General features: G+C 49.1%; 1 protein-coding gene across 3 annotated transcripts in view; it reads left to right on the top strand.

Annotated features, from left to right (window-relative positions):
* Nucleotides 1–25820, top strand: part of MICAL2 (microtubule associated monooxygenase, calponin and LIM domain containing 2) — a 221529-nt gene that overhangs the window by 151549 nt on the left and 44160 nt on the right. For all 3 annotated transcript variants that reach the window (XM_028116797.2, XM_028116796.2, XM_088018025.1), the window contains 5 exons: nucleotides 4312–4495; nucleotides 8400–8581; nucleotides 13282–13356; nucleotides 17828–17982; nucleotides 19187–20516. In XM_028116797.2, coding sequence (XP_027972598.2) covers nucleotides 4312–4495; nucleotides 8400–8581; nucleotides 13282–13356; nucleotides 17828–17982; nucleotides 19187–20516 — 1926 coding nt within the window. The remainder of the gene's footprint in view (nucleotides 1–4311; nucleotides 4496–8399; nucleotides 8582–13281; nucleotides 13357–17827; nucleotides 17983–19186; nucleotides 20517–25820) is intronic.

Genomic DNA, 25820 nt, shown 5'->3' with positions numbered 1-25820 from the left:
CCACTGTCCCGAGGGCTCATCACTCAGCCCCGCCCCACCCCTCCAGCCTGAGCCCTTGCCCCGTCCCACCCCTCGGCCCTGCTGGCCAGGTCGGAACTCTCTAGGAGGAGGGAGGATACAAGCAGACCCCCGGGGTGTCCCTCGGAGGTTTGGGCTGGTCCCAGAGGTGGTGCCACCATGGCCCGGCACAGCTCCCCTCCACTGCCTGCGCCTCCAGGCTGCTCTCACCAGCCTTGCTCCCCTCTTCTCCGGCCACGCATGCTCAGCCTTTAGTTCTCCTCCAGGTTATCATGGCCCTTTCCCTGGTCTCCCTCTCCCCTCCTGGTGGGTCCTCCGGTCCACCTTGCACTGGGCAACCAGAGCGATCTTTCTATGAGGCCACTCTGATGATGCCAGTCCTCAGCTTCCAAACTTTCAGTGCTACTCTTCACTTTGCCCTTCGGGGCCCTTTCTGGTCCCATGTCAGTGGAATGATGTCCCACTGGCCTCTCTCATGGACTCTCCTGCCCTCCAGCCACGCGGACGTGGTGTCTGTTCCCCTGCAGCTGGCAGTGCTTTCCCTCATTGTTTTGGCTCGCAGAGGTCCATCCCGTGGAACACCGTCTCTCCCTTCTCTGTTCAGATCCTACTCATCCTTAGCCCATTAAAATGGTGCCTTTTCACCTCAAGTGTTCATTGTACAGAAGTCAGATCTCCTTCCCCTTCTACTTTGTCTCGCCTTACTCATAGACGATCTACCTGATAAGGCTGCCTCATCTCCCCTGGGAGATGGGAAGAGACCCTTGAAGGCAGAGCATGGCTGATTCATCTCCAAATCCCCAGCACAGGCCTGGGTCAGAGGAGGCCAAATAGCATTTGTTGACTATACAGGTCTCTGTGCAGCCCGCTCAGGCACACACACCTGTACTCAGGTATAAGCCAGGTACAGAGTCGAGTCTCTGCTACAGTAATTCTGTGTGATAAGCCTCCTGAATTTCTGGGGCTCATAGCATCTATTTTACTGGCTTGGGGGTCTGTGGGGTTGGCTGAGGAGCTGTGCTTCAGGCTGCAGGTCTCAGGGTGGCCTGGGCTCCCATGGGATTGGTTAGGCAAGGCTTCAGATATGCTCCATGTGCCCACAGTCAGGGACCTAGGCTGCGGGGGCAGCAGCCCTCTGGGACAAGATCTTCTCATGGCAAACTAGCAAGAGTGTGGGTGGACTGGCCAAACAGCAAGGTCATTTGAAGCCACTGCTCATGTCACATCCACTTGTTTCCCCTGGGCAAAGCAAGTGTCAGAGCCAAGTCCCATGTCAGTTGGTCAAGGAAGCATACCTACCACCCCTAGTAGGAAGAACTACAAGGTCACAGAAAAAAAGCACAGCTCTGTTATGGAGCGGGGGTAAAAAACAGGAACATAATCCTGCCCAAACTCCCAGAATAAAGGTCACGCACATGGGCGTCCATGGTTCTGTTCTGCTCGTAGCCATACAGACGGATCCCTGTCCTCTGATGTCTGAGCCTCTCTGTGCACCTGTTTTTCATCAGCAAAATGGGGATAATAATACTTGTCTAGAAGGTTCTATGAAGTTTAATAGACTTAATAAGCGTTAAACACTTAAAACAGTTCTCCATAAAAGTGCTCAGTAAAAGTAAGCTGCTGCTATTATTATTATATTATTACGGCTACTACTACAAAGCCAAGCATCCAGTTACACCCCTGCTCCCCAGGGCGTCCCACGCACAGCCGTACCAGTGCAGAAGTGTGCAAATGTGCACGCACAAGCAAGCGCGCACGCATGCCAGGAGTGGCAAACTGGCCACCCACTGGCCGCATCTGCCTGGAGATGTGTTTTGTTTGACCTGTACAATACTTTTAAAAACATGAGGCATTTCACGTACAAATAAAGATTTCTCGAGTTATCTTCATAGATGGTAAATATAGTTAGGGAGTAGTTGGCCTCTTGCAGGTGGAGGCATGAAGAGCCCAGCATTTAGGGGTTGGCTCAGAGACTGGCTGGCTGAGATGCGTAGCTGGTCTCTTGCAGGTGGAGATGTGAAGAGCCCAGCATTTAGGGGTTGGCTCGGAGACTGGCTGGCTGAGAAGCAGCCAGAGAGGCAGCGAGAGAACCAGGTCCCCAGAGCAGGGCTAGGGGAGGGCAGCAGGAGAATCTCAGAGCTTGTGAATTGGACTTAGCAATAAGGAGGCTGCCAGGGGCTTTGGGGTAGGTCAGTGTGGGAGTCATGGAGACACGGGCAGGGTTGTAGGGGATTGAGGAGTTGAGTGATGGAAGGTGCACAAGTAGAGAAGGTGAGTGCAGCAAACTCTTCCAAGATGATGGCTGGGAAGGAGGGAGAAGAGGAAGAAGGGTTGGCTAGGGGCCAGGCATGGGAATTGGGTTAAAAATCATTTTCACTCTTCCAAGATGATTGGCTGGGAAGGAGGGAGAAGAGGAAGAAGGGTTGGCTAGGGGCCAGGCATGGGAATTGGGTTAAAAATCATTTTCTTAAAATGGGAGAGGCTTCAGCACCTGCAAATACTGATGGAAAAGTTCCAGTAGACATAGAAGTCTGTGGCACAGGGAAGAGGAGGTAATGATCCTTGGAGGGGGGTTGGTGAGGCGGGAGCCAAGTGCAAGTGAGGGGTCAGCCTTCGAAAGGAGAACGGACGCCTGGCCCACTGTGACCAGAGAAGGGGTCACCCAGCTAGTTTGTGGCCAAAATGGAACTGGGCCTCAGGTGGCCTGTTTTGCTTATTCGTTCATTGACTCATTCAACAGGCATTCCTCAAGCATCTACTTCTTACCAGGTACTGTCCTAGCAAGAAAGGAAACAGACACAAATCACTGCTTATGTTCTAGTCATGGGAGAGAAACAATAAACAAAAGAGAAAGTTGTAGAATTTATTAGAAGGTAAGATGTGTTATGAATAAAAATAAAGAATAACAGAGAGTGCTGAGGGCACAGGTTGCAGTTAAAATAGGATGACAGGGTAGGCCTCATGGAGAAGGTGCCATTTGACCAGAGACTTGAGGCAGTGAGTGAGCGAGCCCTGTGGGAAGCTGTCCAGGGATAGCATCTCCTAGGAAGAGGCAGGAGCGGTACACAGGGCTGAGCTGGGGGTACAGTGAGGTGGCCACGTGGTCAGAGCACACAGTGGGGCAGTGGTGGGAGATGAGTAGTGGGAGATGAGGTCACGGGGGCCGCTGGAGGGTGTTGAGCAGAGGAGCATGATCTGACTTATATTTAACAGTTACTTGGGTGGCTGTGTTAGGAAGACTGGGAGGAGCATGGCAGGAGGGAAAGAAGGGAAACCCACAGAAGATGTTTCCATAATCATGGTGCCTGGGGCCAGAGCAGCCGCAGAGGAGGTTGTGACAGGTGACTGGATTCCTGACCTAGTTGGAAGGGGGAGCCAGGAGGATTGGCTGTTAACTTGAGTGAAGAATGAAAGAACAAGAGAAGTCAAGGATGCCATGAAAGCATTTGACTTGAGCAGCTGGAAGGCCAAGGTCGCCATTTAACGAGATGGGGAGGGCTTTGGGGGAAGCAGGGTTGGGGAGCAGTGGGGCTGAAGAGGTCCACTGGGATATGAGTTTGATAATGTGTCTGCTAGACGTCCACGTGGAGATGCCAAGTAAACAGGATATATAAGTCTAGATTCAGGGGAAATGTCTGAAATATAGATGTAGGAGTGAGTCATTGTTATCTAGGATTATTTGCAACCAGGAGACCAGATGAGATTATCACGGGCATGAGTAAGAGAAGAGATTCAAAGACAGCCCTGGGGCCTTCCAGTGTTACCAGATCAGGGGGAAAGGTGTACCCAACACAGAAACAAAGAGGGAAGGAGAGCTGCCAGTGAGGAGAAGGGAGCCAGGCTATGCTCTCCTAGAAGCTGAGAGGAGAGCTGTTTCTAGAAGGGGAGACTGAACCGCTGGGTCAAATGCTGCTGATGTGTCAAGACAAGAATGGAGACGTTGCCACCAGGTTTAGCAGTATGTTGGACATGGTGATTTTGACAATGGCAGTCCAGAGGCTTTTGGGCCTAGGTGGTCCCTCTGGACATTTCAGGACCCTTCTATGGGACTACATGAGATGCGTGTGTTCGTGCCCTGTACACAGAGGTGCTCTAAATCCTGGGGCATCTGGTAGGCTAGGTGGTAGGAACAGAGGACGAGAAGGTCAGTCTTGGAGTGTCCAGGTAGACCCAAAGCCTGCTGCTCTGCCCACCCTCTACCCCAGCAGCCTCCCCAAGCTTCGGGACAGGAAGCAGGTACCCTGCAGGGCCCCTTTGTCCCCATCATCTCTCTAGATACTCTTATCCTCCCAGCAGATGAGCCAACCTCCCCCAAGAAGCCCAAGAGTGTCCTGGAGCCAGAGCCCAGTGATATGGAAGGTGAAGCCACCTCTCTCCTGCCCTCTGAGTGGACCTCAGTGAGGATCAGCCCTGGGGAGAACGTAGTTGGAGAAGACATGATGGCTGTGCGTGTCCTGGTCACCAGTGATGACAGCAGGTATGCTCAGGCTGCTGCAGGATGGGGACAGAAGAGGGATTGGGCAACAGTGACAGCATTCAGGGACTGGTCTCCTCTCCACTCACTGACCATGTGACCTCTCTGTACCTCCATGTCCTCGTCTGTAGAATGGGGACAGTGGTAATACCTGTCTCATAGACAATCGTAAGGATCTCACAGTTAATGTATATGAAGCATATAGAACAATGTTCGGCACATAATAAGCACTGTAAGTGTTAGCAGTTGCTGTTTTCTCAGGGAAGGGACAGGCTCTGGCCCCACTGTCTTCTCCCTGAAAGGCAGTTGTGGTGTAGGCTGCAGTGAGGGGTGCCGAGTGGGTGTCACTGTGACAGTGAGATGTAAGGTAGTGACGCATGGTAATGGGGAGGCTGGGCTGGGGGCAGGAGAAGGCATGAGAAGTGAAGCCCTGCTGCCCTAGATGAGTATTTCTCAGAATGCCATCCTTCCCGCCCATACCGGAACCACCCAGAGTGGTCATTAGGAGTGCAGACTCCAGGCCTCCCCCAGACACCGAATTCATCCAGGAGGCCAACCAGCAAGAGGGACCCATTGCTCAGTATGTACCAGACTCTCAGGATATAGCAGTGATCAACACAAGACAAAGGCCTTGCTCTCACAGGGCTCTCATTCAAACTGGGTAGGCAGTCAGCAAACAAGTAAATAGTTAACAGGAAAAATATCACCTGTGTTCTAGGTAGTAAAATAAAATAGGAGTCTATGATAGAGGGTGACTAGTCAGCTACTTTTGATCGGTAGCCAGGAAAGGCCTTTGTATCAGTCATCTATTCTCACCATCGTGCTCAGTAACAAAGCACCATTATTCTACTCACGATTCTGTGGGCCAGCAATTTCAGTCAGGCTCAGTCCTGCAGTTCTTCTGGTCTCAGTGGGCTCCTGTGTGTGTTCGGGCTTCTAGAACATGGCTAACTGTCAGCTGGGGTGCCAGGAGGCTATTGGGCCATGGGTCCTTCATCCTCCAACAGGCAGCCTGTGCTTATTCACATGGTCCTATGAGAAAGCACAATCATGTCAAGTCTCTTGAGGTCTCAGCTATTCCTATCACGTCTGAATGGTCACAAGTCCAGCCCGGATTCAAGGGGTGGGGAAATGGGCTCCACCATTATGGGAGGAGCTGCAAAGGTCCATTGAAAAAGGGTGTGGCTCCAGGAGGGGAATGATTGCAATCGTTCTTTGCAAACAATTGATCACAGCTTCCAAGAGGAGGTGACATTTAAGCTGAGAATTGCTGACAAGAAGGGACAGGCATGCGAAGACTGAGGAAGTGGCATCCAAGCAGTGGAACACCAGTACGTAGGCTCTGGGGCGAGTATGGGCCTGATGTCTTCTAACATGGCTGGCACACAGTGAGGGAAGAAGACTAAGATATTCTACCAGAAAGTAAGGCAGGAGTAAGGCTAAGTGAGACAGGGCAAGGAGTTTAAACTTAATTCTAGGTCCAATTGAAAGCCATTACATAATTCTTAAGTCAGAGAGTGACATCTTTTTTATGATTTCCAAAGATCAGCGGGGCTTGGGACAGAAAATGGGTGGGACAGAGGTGGGTGGGAGCAGGGGCAGGGAGGCCCAGTGGAGCCTGTGGCACAGGTAAGAGATGGGGGGACGCGGACCGAGGTCGGGAGCAGGGGAGAAGATTTGCTAATGGACTGAATGTGAAGGTGAGAGAGAGCCCAAGGGTGACTCTCAGGCTTTGACCCAGGTGACCGCAGGAAAGTTACAGTCGTTTCTACAGTAGCCTTGAGGAGGACAAGATTTCGGGGAAGAGGCAGGTCTGTGGAGAAAATCAAGAGTTCTGTTTTGGGCCTGTGGGGTTTGACATGTCTACCAGATGTCTTTGTGCAGTTGTCAAGCAAGCAGTAGAACAGAGAAGTTTCTGGGAGGCAGGACTAGAGACAGTGATTTTGGGGCCAGTGGCACATAGAGGCTATGAAGGCCAAGGGAGCTGATGAGTCACCCGTGGAGTAAGAATATCTCTTCAGGAAAAAAAAAAAAAAAAGAGGCTATCTTCTCATAGATAGAGCTAAGCCTAGGTGAGGGCCCCAGGGCATTTGAACATTCAGTGGGCAAGCAGAGAAGATGCTGGCAAAACCCACAGGAAGGAGAGAAACCGAGAGACTGAGTTAGGGAAGCTGAGAGAAGAAAGAAGTTTCAAGATGGAGGGTGTGGTTCACTGTTTCAGATAAGAATGGAGGAACTGGAGAAGCAACCTCTGGATTTTCCAACAAGAGGATCAGAAAAATGGCTGGAGTAGGTGAAAACAGATACTGCTGTGCAGACAGCTAGTTCACGACGTCTGGAGACTTCAGACTCTGGAAGGGGGAGCCTGGGAACGTACATTTTAGCAAGGCCCACAGGTGATTCTGACACACAGGTCAGCATGAGCACCTCTGCCTTGGAGTGCCCTCTGCAGTCACTGAGATAAAAAGCAAGGCCCAGAGAAGGAAGGCCCTGCCCCAGGTCTCACAGCCTTCTAGGCCTCAGGTATGCAGGACCATGTCCATTGTAAGGGGCAGAAACCCAATGCTAGCTTAAGTAACATAGCAAATACTTCAGTTCCTCTGACTGGGAAGTCCAAGGGTAGTCCTCTCTTCAGGCAAGGTTGGAGCCACAAACTGAAATAGCCACTCTGCTGCTGCCCCTTTGCATGTCGGATTTACAATCATCCACAAGGAGGCTCTATCAATGTGTGGAACTCTTGGCTATGGAGGGCCTCAGCCCATGTCCGTCAGTCCATGTCCATGTCCCAGGATCTCAAGGTAGACCTCCAATGGGTACTACTCACATGGCATGCCCACCTCTGGGACCCATCGGTGAAGAGCACAGGGATGCCGTGGCTGGTAGGCTTGGGCACTGTGATGGATAGAGAGTCCACCAGAGCACACAGATGGATAAGGAACAGCAACCCAGTGGAAAGATGCACGCTGGACTTATATACACAGAGAGTTAATAGTCACAGCCCTACAGGTTTGCGCCTCCCCAAGCCCCTGGGGGACGGCGTCTGTGCTGTCCTTGCTCCTGAGGACACATTTCTTCCATCTCTCTGCCATGCGAATTCCTGCCCATCATTCAAGGCCCAGATTACATACTCCCCCTCCAACCCTGTAGCCTTCTCTTTTCTCCCATCCATTCCCACAGGACACAAGCAGTGCTGAAATGCCTAAAGTTTTAGGACAAGTCCTAAATGATAAGCTCATTTTGCCCCAGAGAGCTGAGGAGTCATGCTCAAGGATGGCTGAAGGTAGGTAGACCAGCCATCCGGCAAGCACATCAGCATATGTTCACGGGGCTTTATTCTCCTGCTTGGATCCACACCGGTATTTGTTCACTAGGGCTCTGTAAAGCACCATGGACTGGGTGGCTTAAACAACAGAGACATGCTTTCTCACAGTTCTAGAAGCTGGGAGTCCGAGATCAGGGAGTCCACGTCGGCACGGTTGGTTCCTTCTGAGAGCCACGAGGGGGAAGGATCTGTTCCAGGCCCCTCTCCTCAGTTTGTCAATGGCTGACTCTGTGTTCACGTGATGTTTTCTTCTCTGCCTGTCCAAATTTCCTCTTATTGTAAGGACACCAGCCATGTTGGATTAGGGCCCACCCTAATGACCTCATTTTAACCCAATTACCCCCTTAAAGACCCAATCTCCAAATGCAGTCACATTCCGAGGTCCTAGGGGTTAGGACCTAATATGAATCTGGGGGGACACAGTTCAGCCCATAATGAAGCCTGAGGCTGGGCTTGAGACAGAGGTGACAAAACCACTCTGTCTGCCCCAGGGCGCCACGGGCAGTGACGTGCAGGGCACAGTGGGGGTGTGGGAAGTGAACTACTGGGCTGTCCACTCACCCACCCTCTGCTTCTTCCTTCCAGCTCCGACGCAGAGCCAGACAGCCCCAGCAGTGAGGCATTCGGTGCACGGCCCTGTGAGGAGAGGCCCCGGCGGCCAGAACGCCCACCCCTCCCGGAGCCCCTCACCAGGCACAGCTCCCTGAGAGAGGCCCCAACCAGGAAAGTCTCTTCACAGTGCCCTGAGGAGTCACAAGCTGTGCACGGTGAGCAGAGAGCATGCCTGGGTGGGAGGCAGGCATGCTCGATCCTGGGACATGGGGAGGGAGCAGAGACTCCCCATGGCCCAATTTTTCCTCACGGAGGATCCGGTGACAGGTCCAGCCCTCAGGCTCAGAGGCAGTGGGGCTGGGGTATAAGTGGGGTGAGGGGACCGGACCCAGGCCCAGCCTCCTTCTCCAGGGGAAGCTTCGGAGTCTCAAGTGGGTAGGCGGCAGAGGGGTCTGACTGGCTGTTGTCTGTCCCAGGCTGGCAGAGATAAGGAGACCTCAGCACCCTCTTGCCTGGAACAGTCTCCTCTTTGAATATCTCCTTAGGGGCCCATCTGGCATTGCACAGCCCACAAGGGAAGGATGTGGCTTAGCTGCCACTGGACCACAGCCAGCCAGGCCATTAGCAGTGCTTGGGACACGTGGAATGCACTAAAATTTTACACAGTAATAAATACACTTCTACTAAGCACCTGTAATGGCTTGAGGGTTTTCCCATACGTGGCCCCATTTCATCCTCAGGATGACCCCAGGGGGTAAGTAAGCTCACCATTTTACCTGTGAGCAAACAGATTGTGTTTTCTCTAGGTCTCACAGCTGGTAAGGCCTGCGGCCCAGGGCCAGGGGCTTCCACACCCTAAAAAGTTGTCTTTAGTAGCGCAGCTTGTTTTCATAAAGGTGGCCTTGAATTGAATGTTTTGATTCAGTCAACAGCAGCTTGCGAGCTCGGGGTGGGAAGCAGACTAACAGGAACTTGCCACCTTGGTCGCCAGCAGCCTTGGCTGCCCTGGGAGAACCGGAACTCAGCTTGTCCTGCACACCCCTCTGGTGGCCGAGAGCAGAATTTCCACCAGAACCTAGAAACAATCTCCCAGGAACACAAGGGCTGGGGCCGGCCTCCTGGAGACTATGGATTTACCCTCCCCTGTGAGCCTTTTTATAAAAGGACAATTGTCATCAGAATATATTTGCTCAGTACCATCGTGGTGCCGTCTGGAAGGGCTGAGCATAGGCAGTGAACAGAACACTGTGCTGTGCCCGGCTGGGGGCAGCCTGCCTCTGTTCACTTATGCGTGGCCGCTGTCTGCCTGGGCTCCAGCCTCCTCATTTACAGTTACAAATCTTGCCTGCCTTTCATCCTTTCCCTCCATTTCTCCTCGCTCCTCGATTGCCAGGGGATTTTGGGCAATTTACAAGAAAGACATAAAACAAAATTCTACGTCTCTCTCTATAAAAGATAAAGCCTCAAGATCAGGGTTAACAAAATGAGTTTAGGAGATAGAGACCCCGGAGAGGCAGAAGGTGGGCCTAAGCAGTTGCTGTAGTGGAATCATAAGTTTGATCCTGAGTTTTCTAGCAGCCAGAGTTAAAAAGGAAACACAATTATTGTTCATGGGAAAAACAACGTATTGGTATGCAGCAAGTTCCAGATCTGGTACCACTTTTCCTAGTGCTTCTTGTCAAACAGACAACAGTGAGAGACACATGAGTTCACATCCTGGGTGAGGCTGTCTCATGCAGCTAGCAGGTTAGGGCATCGCGACCACACATGACTCAGCAAGAGGAGTTCTTCCCGGGGGATAGGGCTGGGTCAAGGTGACAAGGCAGTGTGGCCAAAGTGTTTTGTTTCTGACAGTCCAATGTAACTCCAGGGTAAAATACAGAGTAGACAGAGAAGTGGATAGACCGTGTGACTTTCAAGCACTCTCTTGTTGATTTCACTGTCATGCAATATGTTTTTGATCATTGCTAGGCAGACCAAATCGTAGGGTTAAAACCTCTGGTACAGTCTCAGCATTGTGTTTTGTGTTGCTGGTTATGGTGAATCTGTTACTTTACCAGATCATATAGGGTTGATATGTTGTGCATGTTAATGGAGTTTCACTCATCACAGTTTTCACTTGGATAAATGGCGCAGAGCTGAGCCAAGGGAATGCCAAAAAGGCCAATATACTGCTTTAAGAAGTTTGCACACCCATGCTCATCCGGTATTACTTACAATTGCCAAAGGGGGAAATGACCCCAAAATTCATCAACCAGTGAATGGATAAACAAATTATCCTATATCCATATAATGGAATATTATTCAGTGTTGAAAAGGAAGGAAACTCTGACAGAGGGTACAACATGGATGCATCTTGAAGACATTATGCTAAGTCAAGTAAGCCAGACACAAAAGAACAGGTATTATACAATTCCATTTCTGTGACGTACCTAGAAGAGTCAGATTCATAGAGAAAGTCGAATGGTGATGACAGGGGCAGGGGGTAGGAATGTGGGGAGTTGCTGATTCATGGGTACAGAGTTTCAGTTCGGGAGGAAGAAGTTCGGGAGGTGGACGGTGGTGATGGTTGTACAACAGTGTGAATGTACTTAAGGCTACTGAACTGGATGGACTCTAACATGGTTAAAATGGTAACTTTCATGTTATGCAGTATTTCTCCACAATTTAGGGAAAGACTTCTGGGATTACTCAGCTCATCGAGGAATCTATTGTGTCCTCAAGTTCCTTAGCATAGAGCATGCCCAAGAGGATGGTCTGAAATAGAATTTAAGCCCTATGTTATTGAGGCTCAGTAGAAAAGGCTCAGCAATGGTCCCCCAAAACACCTAGTTCAGTGGTTCTTTAAAATCTTGTTTAAAAGGCAGATACGTAGGTTCCCACCTGCAGAGATTCAGATTTGGTGGGTCTAGCATGGAGCCAAGTATCTGCATTTTATGGAAGCGCCCCAATTGCTTCCATGCAGGGGGGAGGCCACATCCTACACTTGGGGGAATCACAGAAGAGCAGCTTCCAAGAGGGCCTGTCTGGATAAGTTTGTTGTAAAATGCACACCTAAACAATTAAATGAATCAATCAAGTGCATTGGATTTTAGGCGTAAACCCATTAGAGCTAGGGGGGCAGACTGCCTCATCTTATTCTGGTTTAGAAAAATTGTTGTTTCTCCATTTTTTTTCTGGCAGTAATTTGACACCAGAATGGTCCAGTGACCTATGGGAGCGCACTGCTAGTTTGTAACAATAAAATGATATCATTAGCACTGTATGGCAAAATACTTATCCCTTATTCCTTTTGTAGTGGGTCATGCAGTAGGAGCTCCAAAAGTACTCCCTAAAAAGAAATACAAGTAAAATATAAGCTGAAAAAGGGAACCAGGCTGGCTTTATGCTGCTCAAAACAACTGGATCAAATCACTGCTACCCACCCTGTTGTGCCTATTGTGGTAAAAAATGTGCACATGTGTGTCCCATAAACACCAGGGATGGAAAATTGCTTGTGAATTTTAACCAATTTTAATAAGTTCCATTCCACAAAGTGAAAAAGCTGAGGTGAAGCAATAAGAGCTTGAGGCCGTCTTCTACATCTCTCGGGAAATTTCTCCACCAGCTGATGGAAGGGATAGCGTCGGTCAGCAGGAGGTAGCTATCCTGGAGGCCTGCCTGTCCTTGCTGCATACCAGCCCAGCCGGGCAGGCCCCGCCCTGCGTCTGTGGGAGGAACAGGCCCAAGCTGGAGGATGGGGGATGAGGAGGCTGCGCCCTGAGCCAGGCCACACAGGCTCCCCTTCAAGCCCATGCACTCGATATGACAGCAGGCCTGTGGGACAGGGAACCCACAGATGGAACAGGCCCACATCATCTCCAGGGACAGTAAGGGAAGGAGGGGAGTCAGGGATCTAAGGAGCTGTCGGATCTTATCCCAAGGAAGAGAAGCCCCCGGAAGTGGTTGCCACCTGCACCCCACAGCCTGGCTAATGAGAGTGGATGCCCAGTTCTGAGTACTGGCAGGGCGTGGGATCCAGACCTTCCTACCGAGACTGAGGGCTGGGCCTTGGCTTCAAACCTTCCGTACCCCATTCTCCCACACCCACATCACTCCTGGGGCATTCTTTCCCTCCACGCCCCCTGGTCCCACCTGTGTGCACATTCAGGCCTGCATGCATGCAGTGCCCCATTCTTTCTCTCGGGTATGAAGGAACCACCACAGGGACCTAGAGCCTGAGGCCAAATCTGAGAGCCCAGTGTGGGAATGGGGTACATGTGCATCTCTCACACCCTAAATGGCCAAGGCCACCTTCTTCTGCATGTGATGTTCATCTTGCTCAGCTAATTCTCAAGACCCAGCTGGGTGGAGGGTCTTCAGGACACAGTCCATGGAATCCTGGTTCCCGAAGGGTTTGGGAGGCTTTGCGGGGGAGGGGGAGAGGAGGTAGAACTTTCTGCAGCTTCCGGGTTTCAATGAGAACAACTCCGGTTTATCTACTACATATACGGGACATTGATGTGAGACCAGCTTTGAAGAACTGCTCTGCTAAAAACGAGCAAACAAGCGCGCGTAAAAGCATGCGTATGTATGGGCAAGCGTATATACATGTGTGCACGTACACATGTATACATGTATGTTACTTATGGGTAAGTCAGAATGATGGCTCATAATCTGAGTCATTTTCTGAATGATGGCAGTACCTGTCCCACAGCAGGGCCTCAATACATATTCAATGAATGAGCAAATGAAATGTTGGAGATGTGTGTCTTAGGGATGGGAAGATGCAGTCTGGAAAAGGAAGGGGCTCAGTTAATTATGACTATTAGTCCATAAAATGTGCCGTAGGAGAAAACCCCATGGTTATTCTGTAAGTTTAACAGACTCTTCCTCCTTCCCCATCTCCCCTGCCCCTTTCTTTTTTCCACCACAGCTCTGCAACGGGCCAGTAGCTTCCAGTCTCCACCTCCCAGCAAATACCAGAGCTGGAGAAGAAAATTCCAGTCGAGTGAGTCACGAGCTCCCTGGGAGTGGGAGGGGAGGGGCATGGGCAGTCTTCTGGTCAATTCTCAAGGGCACCTGTTCTCATTGCATGCATGGCCTCTCTGACCTGGCCTCCTGGATGTTAGGGGCAAGGAAAGAAACAGAAGGTTGACTGTTCTCACGGCTGACTCGAAGAAGCATCTTCCAAGGATTTGGGGCCTTTTCTTCTCCTTCAGTCTGGAATCATGGAGCCTTAGAGCTCTACAGCTGCACCTGGAAGGGGTGTTAGTAATCATTGGCTCCAAGCTTTGTGAAACACAGATGAGGAAACTGAGACCCAGAGCCTCTATGTAATTTCATTTTGTGCACTGGAGTTGGACTGGGGGCATCAGGGCAAAGCAGTGAAAGAAGCCACACCTACACCCACTCACACGCCCATCCATACAAACACACCCGCTTCTTTTTCTGAGCAGGCTTTGATCCCAGCATCCCTGAGAAGAACAGGGCTGGGTGAGGACCAGCGGCTGCAGCGGATGCCAAGGCATCTGGATCCCACTAGGGGGCACAGTAACCCCGTTCACAGTGGCACAGCACCCCGGGGCTGGCCACGTTCTCTGTGCTGCCTCCCTTACAGGGCAGGCATCCCCTCCTGGGCCCTCTAATCCATCTCCAAGTCTACCTTCCATCTCCCCCTGCCCCCACACTCTCTCTCTCTGGGCTTTGCGCTGGGAGAGGTGGACCCAGGAAAGCCTTGGGTTAGACAAAAGTTTCTAAAAAGAGCCATTGTTGAAGTTGGAACAGAGCACTAGTTAGTTGCTCCTTCCCTCTGAGTCAACACGGACTCCTGGCCCATGAGTCATTCTCCCAGCAACCCTCAGACTCCAGGCTCCCCCTTCTTTGGGTGAGGCTGGGATAATGGGTGCCTCTGGAGCTGGACCACAGCTGCACCCCACAAGCCACTCCACCTGGGACACCCTGAAATGACTCTGGAATCATCTTGCAGTCCCAGGCACTGAGGGTGACGAGAAAAGAGAATTAATGTTTACTGAAGGCCTGCCTGGGTCACTTCATTTCTCACCCCTCCCTGGCCTTGAGCCCCTCCCCAGATCACAGGAATTCTGCTTCTGTGGGGTGGGGGGTGTCCATTTGAGTACAGATTCCACCCAGCACTTCCAGCTGACTTCACTGAGCGCCAGGAGTGCAAGGGGCTCGGCCTTTGCCCTCGAGAAGTTCCCAGTCTGGGGTGCAAGCTGCGAGACTGGTGGGGGGCCCCCCTAACAGGTTAGGGGACGCTGCAGGAGGCACGGGAGAGAGGGGACTGCTAACCAGCAGCATGGTTTCTGGGATGGGCCTGAGGACCTCGGCGTGTCTTTAGTTATCCCAGATGTTGGTTCTCAAGTGTATATAAAAGCTGGTTTGAGGGCAGGCCTTGAGTTGGGGTCATTTGTATGGGTCTGGCCCAGAGGAGGTGTCCAGTTGTTGTTTGCTAAATGAATGAGTAAATGAGTGAACAAACTAACATACGAACCAAGGAACAAGCTGGCTGGACTGAGGGAAGAAACGAACGGGGCCTATAAGTTCAGCCTGCACAGGCGGGCTGCCCCTAGAGGGCGCACTGAGACCGGGAGATTTGAGCATTGCCTGAACTCCAGATTTTGGGAAGCTGCACCCCGCAATCCCAGTCTTTGTAAAAATCCTCACACCCGTCATTTTGGTCATCTTCGTTTTGCCCAAGAGGAAACCCCAGGGGGCAACACTGGTCCTACTGTAGTAAGGAGCAGGATGTGGGGCGCCATCTCCTGGGTCCATTTACTGCCCGGTCAAGGCCGGTTCTGGCCCCAGCGCCAGGTGGGAGGACAGAGGGAGCTGTGTGAGTGCCCTTCTCACCCTCCCCCTGCTGACCATAGTCACCACAGTGACCTCTAGAACCAAGGGGAAAGGTCACTGCCAGAGGGCCCAGAGAAGAGGCAGCTGAGCCAAAGGAGGCTTGGGCGCTGTAATCCGGGCCCGCTCTGCTCATCAAGCCCTTTGCATGACGGGACCAGCAGGGCTGGCAGCACCCGGGACTGAGGCCCCTGCAGAGGGCAGGGCAGCCTGGCTGGACTGTGCCAAGCGTCCAAGGAAAACAAGAAGGATCTTGCAGAAAAGGATCTGAGTTGCTGAATGAGGAATCCCGGAGCCTACAAGTTAGAGAAATCCTGGCAGGGTTGGGGTATGCAGCCCCCTCTGGCGCAGGTCACCCGTTCAGCACTGTCTTTATTGAACACAACCTGTGTGCGTGGGAGGAAGACAGGGATTAGAGTTAATATTTCGCTAGCGGGCAGCATTGACTTTGCATTCTACCCCGGGCACCGCGTTTTATCCCATTTTATTCCTTCAGCCTCCCCGTGAAGCAATGCTAGCCATCCCGTTTTTCACGTGAGGAAAGTGTCAGGCAGCTGGAGTGGGTGTGAAGGAGGTGGGGTTCCAGGTTCCCCTTTGCCCTTCTCTGAGGGAGCCCAAAGACACTGGCTACCTCAGGCAGGTGAGATCTCCTGTCGCCTCTCAGCTTAGCTCTGGCCTTCCCCTCCCAGGTGGCAGCTTGACTGCAGGTGTCCCTTCAAGCTCTGCCCAAGTTCTCCTGAAGTCAGTGCATGAGGAACATGTGTGCAGAGAGGCCTCACTGGTGGGAGTGGTGGGGGGGGGGCAGGGTTTACAGAAAGGGGGGAGGGAGCGGGTCATGACCTTGTGAACCCCAAGGCTTTCCTGTCAGATTTGCTTCCCAAGGTGTCCCTGAACCTGTGTCAGAAGCGGGGAACAAAAGAGCGGTCTGTTGAGCTGAGGGGCCTCTGAGACAAGCTGAGGAGTTTGATTCAGGAGGGAGCAGAGGGAAGAGAATGAGGGGGCAAGGAGGAGGAGGAGGAGGAATGTGGCAGGAACTTGGCAAGCCGAAGGCAGGAAGCAAGGCAACAACTGACTCACAGCGTTTGCCTTTTTAGGCTCGAACCATCTAATTGTGGGCTGCGCTGGGGGTTTGGGTGACAGGCTGGCCAGCTACCTCCCCCGCATCGGCTCCTGGCAGCCCCGGGCCTTCTCCCAGCAGCTCCTTCCTGCCACCCTCAGATCTCTTCCCCTGAGTTATCTTTTCCCTCAGAAACTTTCTGGAGGGCTTCTCTTTGGAAGCCTGTGGAACGTATGTGTGTGGTGGCCGTCTTTCCAGAGCCCAGCACTGCAATACGCACTCTGACACACTCGCCTATGTGTACAAGGGAAGCAGGACAGAATCCTGAAGAACCCACATGGGTCTGGAAGGAACTCTTCTGAGGGTGGGGTTGGCCTGGCCTGTATGGGTTCCAGAGGAGGAGCGTATCGCCCGAAGCTTTGGGGAAACTGAGGCAGGGGATTGTCTTGAGTTAGGAAGTGAGCTAACATCTGAAGGCTGGACAACTTGGAGGGAAATTGGAATGGGTCAGCAGAACGGCCGCATGCAGGGAGTGGGAGACGCACATTGGTCCTGGGAAGTCTCTGGGGGGTAGCCTCATTTGCTGGGAGGGTTCACAGGAGGGTTGGCTGAGGGCTGAGCTGAAGGGTCAGACGCTGAGCAGACAATTCCGAAACGGAGTGTGGCATTTTCTGAATCCCTCTGAGGACATATTATTGGGATGCTCTGCTACAGAAGCAAAGCTCTTGAGATTTTAGATTTAAGGTTACTAGAGGGCGTGTGTGTGAACTCATGAGAGAGAGAGAGAGAGAGAGATTGAGCTCACAGGCTACAACTGTCACATTTCTGCAGTTACCAGACGAATGGACTCCAGCTCCCACAGAGCAGAATGAGGCGTGTCCCCAGGGCCTCAGCCACACACTCCTTTCTCCCATTGCTCTGAGCGCACACACTGCATCTCGTTTGTTCCCTGACCAATGGGAGCTTGGCACGAACCCCACTCCATATGCTTCAAATGATTTGATGCTCATTATAACCTCCCTCCCTGGTGTTCTCTTAAAATCTCAAACTAACCATCTCGTCTGAGAGCCCCTTGGCGCCTGCGTGAGAAGGAAGCCCCCGATTCATTAGCGGTGACTGTCTACCCTGCCCACGCCCACGGCTAATGGTCCAGCATCTTGTGGGAAGAGGCCTCAGGTGGTTTATTGACTAAGTGACTTAATGCAGCCCAGACCCCAACCACAATGGCTTCAGGGGAAACTTTAGAGGTAGGCGCCAATTTCCAAGAGATGCCCTGGGGACTCCCTGTTCCATCTCTCAGGAACATCCTGAGTGCGAAGTGCGATGGTTCCTAGACTTTCCATCCTTGGACCTCCGTTCCCCCACAGGAGGCTGCCACTCCTCACCCGTTCCTCCTAAGGTCAAACTCAGCACTGGGGACTCTCAATCAGTCTCCAACACCTTCCTCCCTCTGACTCTATTTATTGAGTTGGAGCTTCTCTTAAAACCTCCTCTTTTCATGATAAAATAAGGTAATAACAGCTCTGTAATGGAGAGTATGTTCTTTCCTTGGTAGGTTTGACACCAGTGAACAACAAAAGAACTATGTCACCTTCAAAGGAAGCTGCTCCTCTTTCTTCTTCCTCATTGTCTTCTCCCTTATCTTCCACGCCATCTTTTTCTTCAGCCAGTGTCCCAGGGAATGCTCTGGATGGCTTCTCCCTACCTCAGGTAAATGCCCTTTGGGGCCCGGTGCAGGTGTTTGGAAGGTGAGCTGCTCGTGCTCCACCCACTTCCACACTTAAGTCTGGATTCTTAGCGCTCTTAGGTCACCCAAGTACAAAGCCAGGGCCATGAGATGCTCTGTCAAGAGTCCACCCAGGCCTGCTTCACTTGTCCTTTGCATGAAGTCTCACCCATCCTGTTCCTTCTCAGCCAGCCCCGGGGCACAGCCACTCACTAAACTGACTTTGTGGGGAACAGACTCTGGGCAGGACTGTGGCATGCAGAGATGCTAGGATATATAAGGCAGACACAGACTGAGGCTGCCTTTGGTAGCAGCTGAGACTCTTGGAAGCACATCCCCCCTTGAAAAGAAAATGGCATTACTGAGATACTCAGGTTTGATCTTTATCCTTCAATATGAGTTTATCAAGCCTCTGTTGCCTGCTGGACCCTGGTCTAGGCTCTGGGAAACAGAGTGCACAAGACGAAGAAAGGTACATGCTCTTGTAAGTTCCTGTCCTATGACCTGCCCCTCAGGCACCAGAGCTCTTGGCAGGGCACAGCCACTTCTAGAATTTCCCTACGCTCTTCCTTTGCCAAGGGCCAAGTTCTTGCATGCTACAAATGACTACTTTCTCAATGGTGCAAGGCAAGAGTCAGGTTTAGAAGGGTCATTGAAAAGTCCTAAAGGCCATCCTTCTGCCACCACAACTCCAGCCCAGAGGGGTAACTGTCTCTCCTTAATAATCTCCAAGGAAGAAGCCTTGGCCTCTTGGTTGGTGGAGGAACATACCTATGGGTGCAATGTACCCCTTAGTAAGGACCATGGCCAAGCCAGCCATGGGGTCTCTGTCCTCCCGTACACATCTGGCCACTCACAAGGGGCCAGGCCAGCTCTGCCTGGCTGGCCCGGGAGCTTGTCTGTGCCTTAGCCTTCCATTCTGGCTTCCTACCCACCTAATCCAGCACCCAGCAAAGTCTTTGATCAGTCCTGCTACAGGGACTCCAGGCAGATCCCAGCAGGTCCTGAAGCAGCCACTTAGAATGAAGAACAGCCCTTTGAAATCATCCTAGGCAGAATTCTTTCAGACTTTGGATGTCTGAGATCTGAAGAGAGGAAGGGAGGGGGCCGTGGGCTGAGATGTGCCTCCCCATATAAATAAATGCTGGGAATTCCTAAATAACCATTCATTTTTCCCATCCCCTCTAGGTGACAGCTAACAACCTGCCCTCACAGGTCTTAAGAGGTCACTCCAGCCCTTCCACTCCAATCTTTCTGAGGCGTGCCAGAGCCCAAGGTTTACCCAAGGACATGCCCCTGTATCTGCCTCACGGCCAAATGCTGGAGCAGGCAGAGTACTGCATGGTGAGGCCTGGTGGAGATGGCCTCGCCAGGCCCCAGCCGCCCAGCCTTGCAGAGATGGCTTCTGATGGGTGTCAGGAAGCAGAGGCCCCTCTTGGGGATACCAGAAGCATCCGCAGAGGCCCTCACCCCACTGGAGGGAAAGACAGGTGCTTGCCAGACCAAGAGCTATCTCCCAGGGCTGGAGAGGACCCAGGAGAAAAGAACACTGGACCCAGAAGGGGAGAGGAGGACGGGTCAGAGCTGGAAGAGGGGAAGAAGCTGGGCTTGAAGAAGTTAGTCCTCATTCCGGAGCAGAAGACAAAGCTGCTGGACTGGAACCATCCCATCCCCGAGAGTATGAGCCTGGAAGCTGGGGCACAGTGTGCCCAGAGAAGTACTGACAATGGTAGGGGAGGCTGTGTGCTGAAACCAGTTAGTCCCTTGCTGTTCCCCCGGACAGCGAGAGAGACCCCACCCACCCAGGGAAGGGCTCGGGAGAAGACAGGGACCCCAGCTGAACGGGCTCCACCCAAGTCCCCACTTCGGCTCATAGCAAATGCCATTCGAAGGTCCCTGGAGCCCCTCCTCCCCAACTCTGAAGGTGGGAGGAAGGCCTCTGCCAAGCCAGAATCAAAGACTTTGCCCACCAGCCAGCCGCATGCTTGCACTCACTCCTTCAGCCTTCGCAAAACCAGCTCCAGTAAAGACGGCAACCAGCAGTCCCCGGGGAAAGACATGGCGAGCAGGGCCTCAGCCTTCTTCACCTGGGGCTCCCCACCTGCCAGGGCTGCCCAGCCCTCGTACCCTCGCCCTCCTGACCTTGCCCTCCGCACACATAGTTTGCCCAACCAACCGTCCAAGGTGTTTCCTGCACTCATGACCCCGCCCTGCCACAAGATGGAAGATGTCCCCACACTCCTTGAGAAAGTGAGTTTGCAAGAGACCTCCCCAGATGCTTCTAGGGATCCAAAGGGAAAAATCTCACTCTTTACCTCCTTCAGACTCAAAGACAAATCTTTTGAGAGTTCCCTCCAAGAATCCAAACAAAGAAAGGACTTCCAGGACCTCTTTAGCACCCTCAGGGGGGCGGGGGAGCCGGCGGACAGCGCCCAGCCCCTGGAGAAGTTGGCACAGCCTTTCAGTAGCACCTGCCTGGGGCAGAGGGTCCATCCTGCTTCTCCAGACAAAGATGCAAGTAAGTGGTGCTTTCCTAACAAAAGTCTGCAGTTCCTGCTGGGCAGTTAGTCATTCTTACTGCACTAACAACAGGCATCTTTCACTTTCTCCTTCTTCCCAAAGTAAATTGTGACAAAAGTAGGAAGATTTGAATTTGAAAAATTAAGAAAAAATTAAGTTTGAAATGATGTTACAGAGAGTTTTGAAAAAGACAAAGAATCAACCATAATCTCACCACTTGCCTGCTCATTATCCGTATATGGCAACTTTTACCCCCCAAATTGTATTTTTAAAAAAAATCAATATATCCTAGCTATTATGACAGTTAGCTCATCGTTTACATAATGCGATTTGATGGCAGGAGACTATTATATCTAGTGGACATGTTGTTTCATTAGGTAAATAATTTATTTTTTATTTAGAAAATAACTTTTATTAATTTATAGATATATATGTATATATAAATTATACATATGAATATATTGGTATATATGGTATTGAATGAACATTTTTATGCATATAGGTTTTTCTTTCCTTTGAATTATTTTTGTTTTAGGATAGGTCCCAAGAAATGAGGTTACTGGATTAAAGATGCGAATATTTTTAAGTTTCTTAATTTGCACTAACGAATTATTTTTTATCAGTATGGATAAAGGATACAATGGGAGTTTTCTGTGTTATATCTTACACTGCATGTTCTAAATTTGAATTAAACGGAGGGAAAGGTACCAGTTTATATTTCACTGCTAATGTATGAAATAACTTTTTCACCATACTGTCACCTGTATTGAGGACCACATTTTAAAAACATTGCTGTTTTACTAGTCAAAAAATGGTGCCTCTTTTAAGCTTGCATTTTTTTTATTTACTGTTTAAACACACATATATTTGGTTACCAATGGAAACTTAGGCCTTTTTATATTTAAATATGATTGTAATTTTTTAAATTATTGAATTAATTAATCAAGAATTGGAATAATCCAACAATACAGAAATATCTTAAAAAAAAAGTAACATCTATTCTCTGCCCCCTCTCCTCCTTGCCAAAGTTTTGGTATATATATATATCCCTACCGACAGTTTAGTTAAACACTCACATGATTTATTTTGTTGTTGATATTTATTTGATGGCTTTAAACAAACTGATTCTCCTATTCCTATTTTTTTTAAGATTGTATTTGTTTATTTGAGAGAGAGAGAGAGAGAGAGAGAGAGAGCATGAGCGGGGGAAGGGCAGAGGGAAAAAAATCTCAAGCAGATTCCCCTCTGAGTGTGGAGCCCGATGTGGGGCTCTATGCAGAACTCGATCCCAGGACCCCGAGATCATGACCTGAGCCAAAGTCACACACTTAACCGACTGAGCCACATAGGCGCCCCTCCTATCCCTGTTCTTGAGCAACTTTGTTTTTACTTATTTTGTTAACTTTTTTCTTATTTACCTTTTATTTTAGAACTTAAGTTTTCAAATGAAAAATTATTTTCCTTCTTTTGTGCCTTAATCAGAAAGCTGCATAGATTAACAAGAGACTTTATTTTCAGTCAAGCTCAGGATAAGCACAAACAGGCTGGAGTTTAACTACATCCTTTATTCCCCATCGTAAACTTTAATGTGTTGTGTGCATTTTTTGATAGATAATACATTCATGTGGTTTAAAATAAAAGGGTACAAAATGCACAAAATAAATAGTCCTATCTCCCTTCCCTGTCCCTGAGCCATCCAGGTCATGTCCCTGAGGACAGATGTGATGATCATCAGCTTCTTGGGCATTCTTGCAGACAGAATTCGTGCATATAAGAGCAAATTTACATATTACATTCTTTCTTTCTTTGTTACATTAAGGTAGTTTGCTAGCATATTAGACACACTTTTTATTATACTTCTAATTTAATTTTTTTTTAGATTTTATTTATTTATTTGACAGAGAGAGAGACACAGTGAGAGAGGGAACACAGGCAGGGGGAGTGGGAGAGGGAGAAGCAAGCTTCCCGCCGAGCAGGGAGCCCGATGTGGGGCTCGATCCCAGGACCCTGGGATCATGACCTGAGCAGAAGGCAGATGCTCAATGACTGAGCCACCCAGGCGCCCCTACTTTTAATTTTATTTTGGAGATCATTGTATATTAGCACATAAAGAGCTCTATGTTTTATAGCTGTACTGTATTCCATTGTGTGGATGTGGATGTAGGTAGCCAGTCGCCTAGGATACAAGTTTATTTCTGATCTTTTGCTATTACAAACCGTGCTGCAAAAATGAGCTGGGAACTTGGGCCATTTGGCATATGTAGCAGTACTGGAAGTGGAAATGCTGGAACAAAGGATCTGTGGACCAGGGATTTTGATAAATGCTGCCAAATTGTGCTCCATCACAGTGGTGCTGGTTCAGCAAAACATGAGGGTGGTGGTTCCCTAATTGCGCTAACCATTGTGCTATCCAACCTTTTTTTTCATCGTGACCAATCTGATAGGTGATTGAGTATCTCCTCATATGTTAAAAGGTCACTTGTATTTCCTTTTCTGTCAGTTCTTACTTCTGTCTTTTTTTTAAAAAGATTTTATTTATTTATTTGAGAGAGAGAGAGAGAGAGAGAGAAACACCGTGAGAGGGGAGAAGTTCAGAGGGAGAAACAGGCTCCCCGCTGAGCCAGGAGCCCGATGCAGGACTCGATCCCAGGACTCCGGGATCATGACCTGAGCCGAAGGCAGTTGCCCAACCAGCTGAGCCACCCAGGCGCCCCTTACTTCTGTCTTTTGTCCAGTTTTCTGTTGGATTGTTGGTATTTTTCTTAATGGTATGAAGGGACTCTATTAAAAGGGAAATTTAACCCTTTTATGTGATAGGAATTACAGATATTTTTTTCCAGCTTCTTGTTTGTGCTTAACTTTGTTTATGGTGGGTTTTGTCACATAAAATTTTTGTTTGTATAGAGTAGTTATACAATTTTTCATTTTATGACTCCTAGACTTTATATAATAGTTCAGGAAGAGCTTCTTCCAAGTTTATAGAAGAATTTTCTTATAGTTGCTCCTAGTCTTGTTTGTTTGTTTGTTTTAAACTTTTTTACATTGAAATATTTATATCAGGAAACTGTCCTAAGAGCAAATGTGAGGTATGGATCCAACCCCGGTTTTGTTTTTGTTGTCAGCTGTCTCCCTGGTTATTCTAAAATAATTTAGTGACTAACCCATCTTCTCCTCTCTTATGTGAGATGACATCTTTGTCACGTATCAAATTCCTGTACTTGGACTGATTTTGATACCATCCATTATATTCTGTTGAGTTGTCTGTTACGTATCAGTACCACACTGTTTTAATTATTTTACTTTATATATTTATACCTTTTTAAATTTATATATGTATCATCAGGTAGGAAGAGTATTCCATGATTGATCCTCTCTTTCAAAAATTTCCTGTCTCTTCCTGCTTTGTTTGGTATTCTATGTGAATTTAGCATCAGCTTGTCTATGTACCCAAAAAATCCTACTACTACTTTTACGGGATGAAGTTTACAAACAAACTTGGCAAGAATTCACAACTGTATGATATGAATTGCCTTTCCATTTGCTCTCTTTTTTGTGACTCCTCCCTCGCCCCCCCAGAATATTTTAAACTTTACATCTTACAGGTCTGGCATATTTATTAAGTTTATTGCAATATATAAGTTTTTATTGCTATTGTAAATAAAACCTTTTGATCTATCTTCCTACTATTGTTTGTATACCCGAAATGTGTTGATTTCTGTATAGTACTTTTGCACCCATCCATTTTGCTAGATTCTCCTTGCTTATGAACACTTTCCAGTGGCTTCTCCTGGGTCTTCCCCAAATGTGCAATCATAACATCTGTAAATAATGAGAATTTTAGGGCATCCGGGTGGCTCAGTCGGTTAAGCTTCTGCTTTCAGCTCAGGTCATGAACCCAGGGTCCTGGGATTGAGTCCCACATCGGGCTCCCTGCTCAGCAGAGAGTCTGCTTCTCCCTCTCCCTCTGCCTCTCCCCTGGCTTGTGCCCTCTGTCGCTCACTTTCTCTCTCAAATAAATAAATAATTTTTTTAGGGCACCTGGGTGGCTCAGTTGGTTAAGCGACTGCCTTCGGCTCAGGTCATGATCCTGGAGTCCCGGGATCGAGTCCCGCATCGGGCTCCCCGCTCAGCGGGGTGTCTGCTTCTCCCTCTGACCCTCTTCCTTCTCGTGCTATCTCTCATTCTCTCTCAAATAAATAAATAAAATCTTTAAAAAAAAATAAATAATTTTTAAATGGTAATTTTACTTCTTGTTTTAAGGGTGTATACCTCTAATTTATTTTGTTATCTTCATTTCTTTGGTTTCTAGGATCTCCAGAATAATATTAAATAAAAGTAGTGATATGGTTTCCTTATGACATTCCTAACCTTAGTGAGAATGCATCTCATTAATGAGAATGTTTTCCCATTTAAGCATGATGCTGGCTGGCTTCTGGGTTGACTAGGATAAGTTTAAACACTAAGGAAATTGCCATCTAATCCTATTTTATTGAAAGTATTTTAAATCATGAATGGATGTTGACTTTTATCAAACGTCACTCCAGTACCCTTCAAGATGATTGTAGGATTTTTTTCTCCATAGTTTGATTAATACCATGGATTACATAATAAAGTCACTGATATTGAACCATCCTTATATTGCTGAAATGGATATCATTTGGTCATGATGTCTTATTATTTTAATATATTTTTCTGTTCTGTTTGCTAATATATTTTTTTAAGATTTTATTTATGTGAGAAAGAGAACGTGCGGGAAGGGGGAGAGGAGCAGAGGGGGAGGGATAGGGACAAGCAGATTCCGAGCTGAGCACAGAGCCAGTGCGGGGCTCAATGCCAGGACTCCAAGATCATGACCTGAGCCGAAACCAAGAGTCAGAAGCTTAACTGACTGAGCCACCCAGGCGCCCCCTGTTTGCTAATATTTTATTTAACATTTTTACATCAAATTCCTTAGTAAGATTGGCCTTTAGTTCATTTATTTCACACTTATATGGCTTTTATATATGCTGATTACAATGACTGGGGATGAATGTGTTTTCCTGATTTACTTATCATGGAGAACTGTTTCATTTCTATTTACTAGGGAATGGTATGACTTCCTTGGCTTGGAACAGAATGGGAAGGTAGAGAATGGAATTAGGTTAAGGCTGACCCGCTCTGGAAATAGTGCCTGGGCCCATCTCATGGAAGAGCTTTGTGTTTCTCTCAGATGTTCTTAGGTCAGTATCCTAAGAATGTAAAGATTTTACCTACCCTACCAGATTCGGCCCATTAGTTTCCTTTTATTTCCCTGCCCCTGCCC

This window comes from Eumetopias jubatus, unplaced genomic scaffold (genome assembly GCF_037043125.1).
Source record: "Eumetopias jubatus isolate StellerSeaLion01/CBP00866 unplaced genomic scaffold, mEumJub1_p1.0 scaffold_13, whole genome shotgun sequence".
Classification (NCBI taxonomy): domain Eukaryota; kingdom Metazoa; phylum Chordata; class Mammalia; order Carnivora; family Otariidae; genus Eumetopias; species Eumetopias jubatus.
Note: the sequence above shows the minus strand (reverse complement) of the source record. Positions and strands in the feature narration are given on the sequence as shown.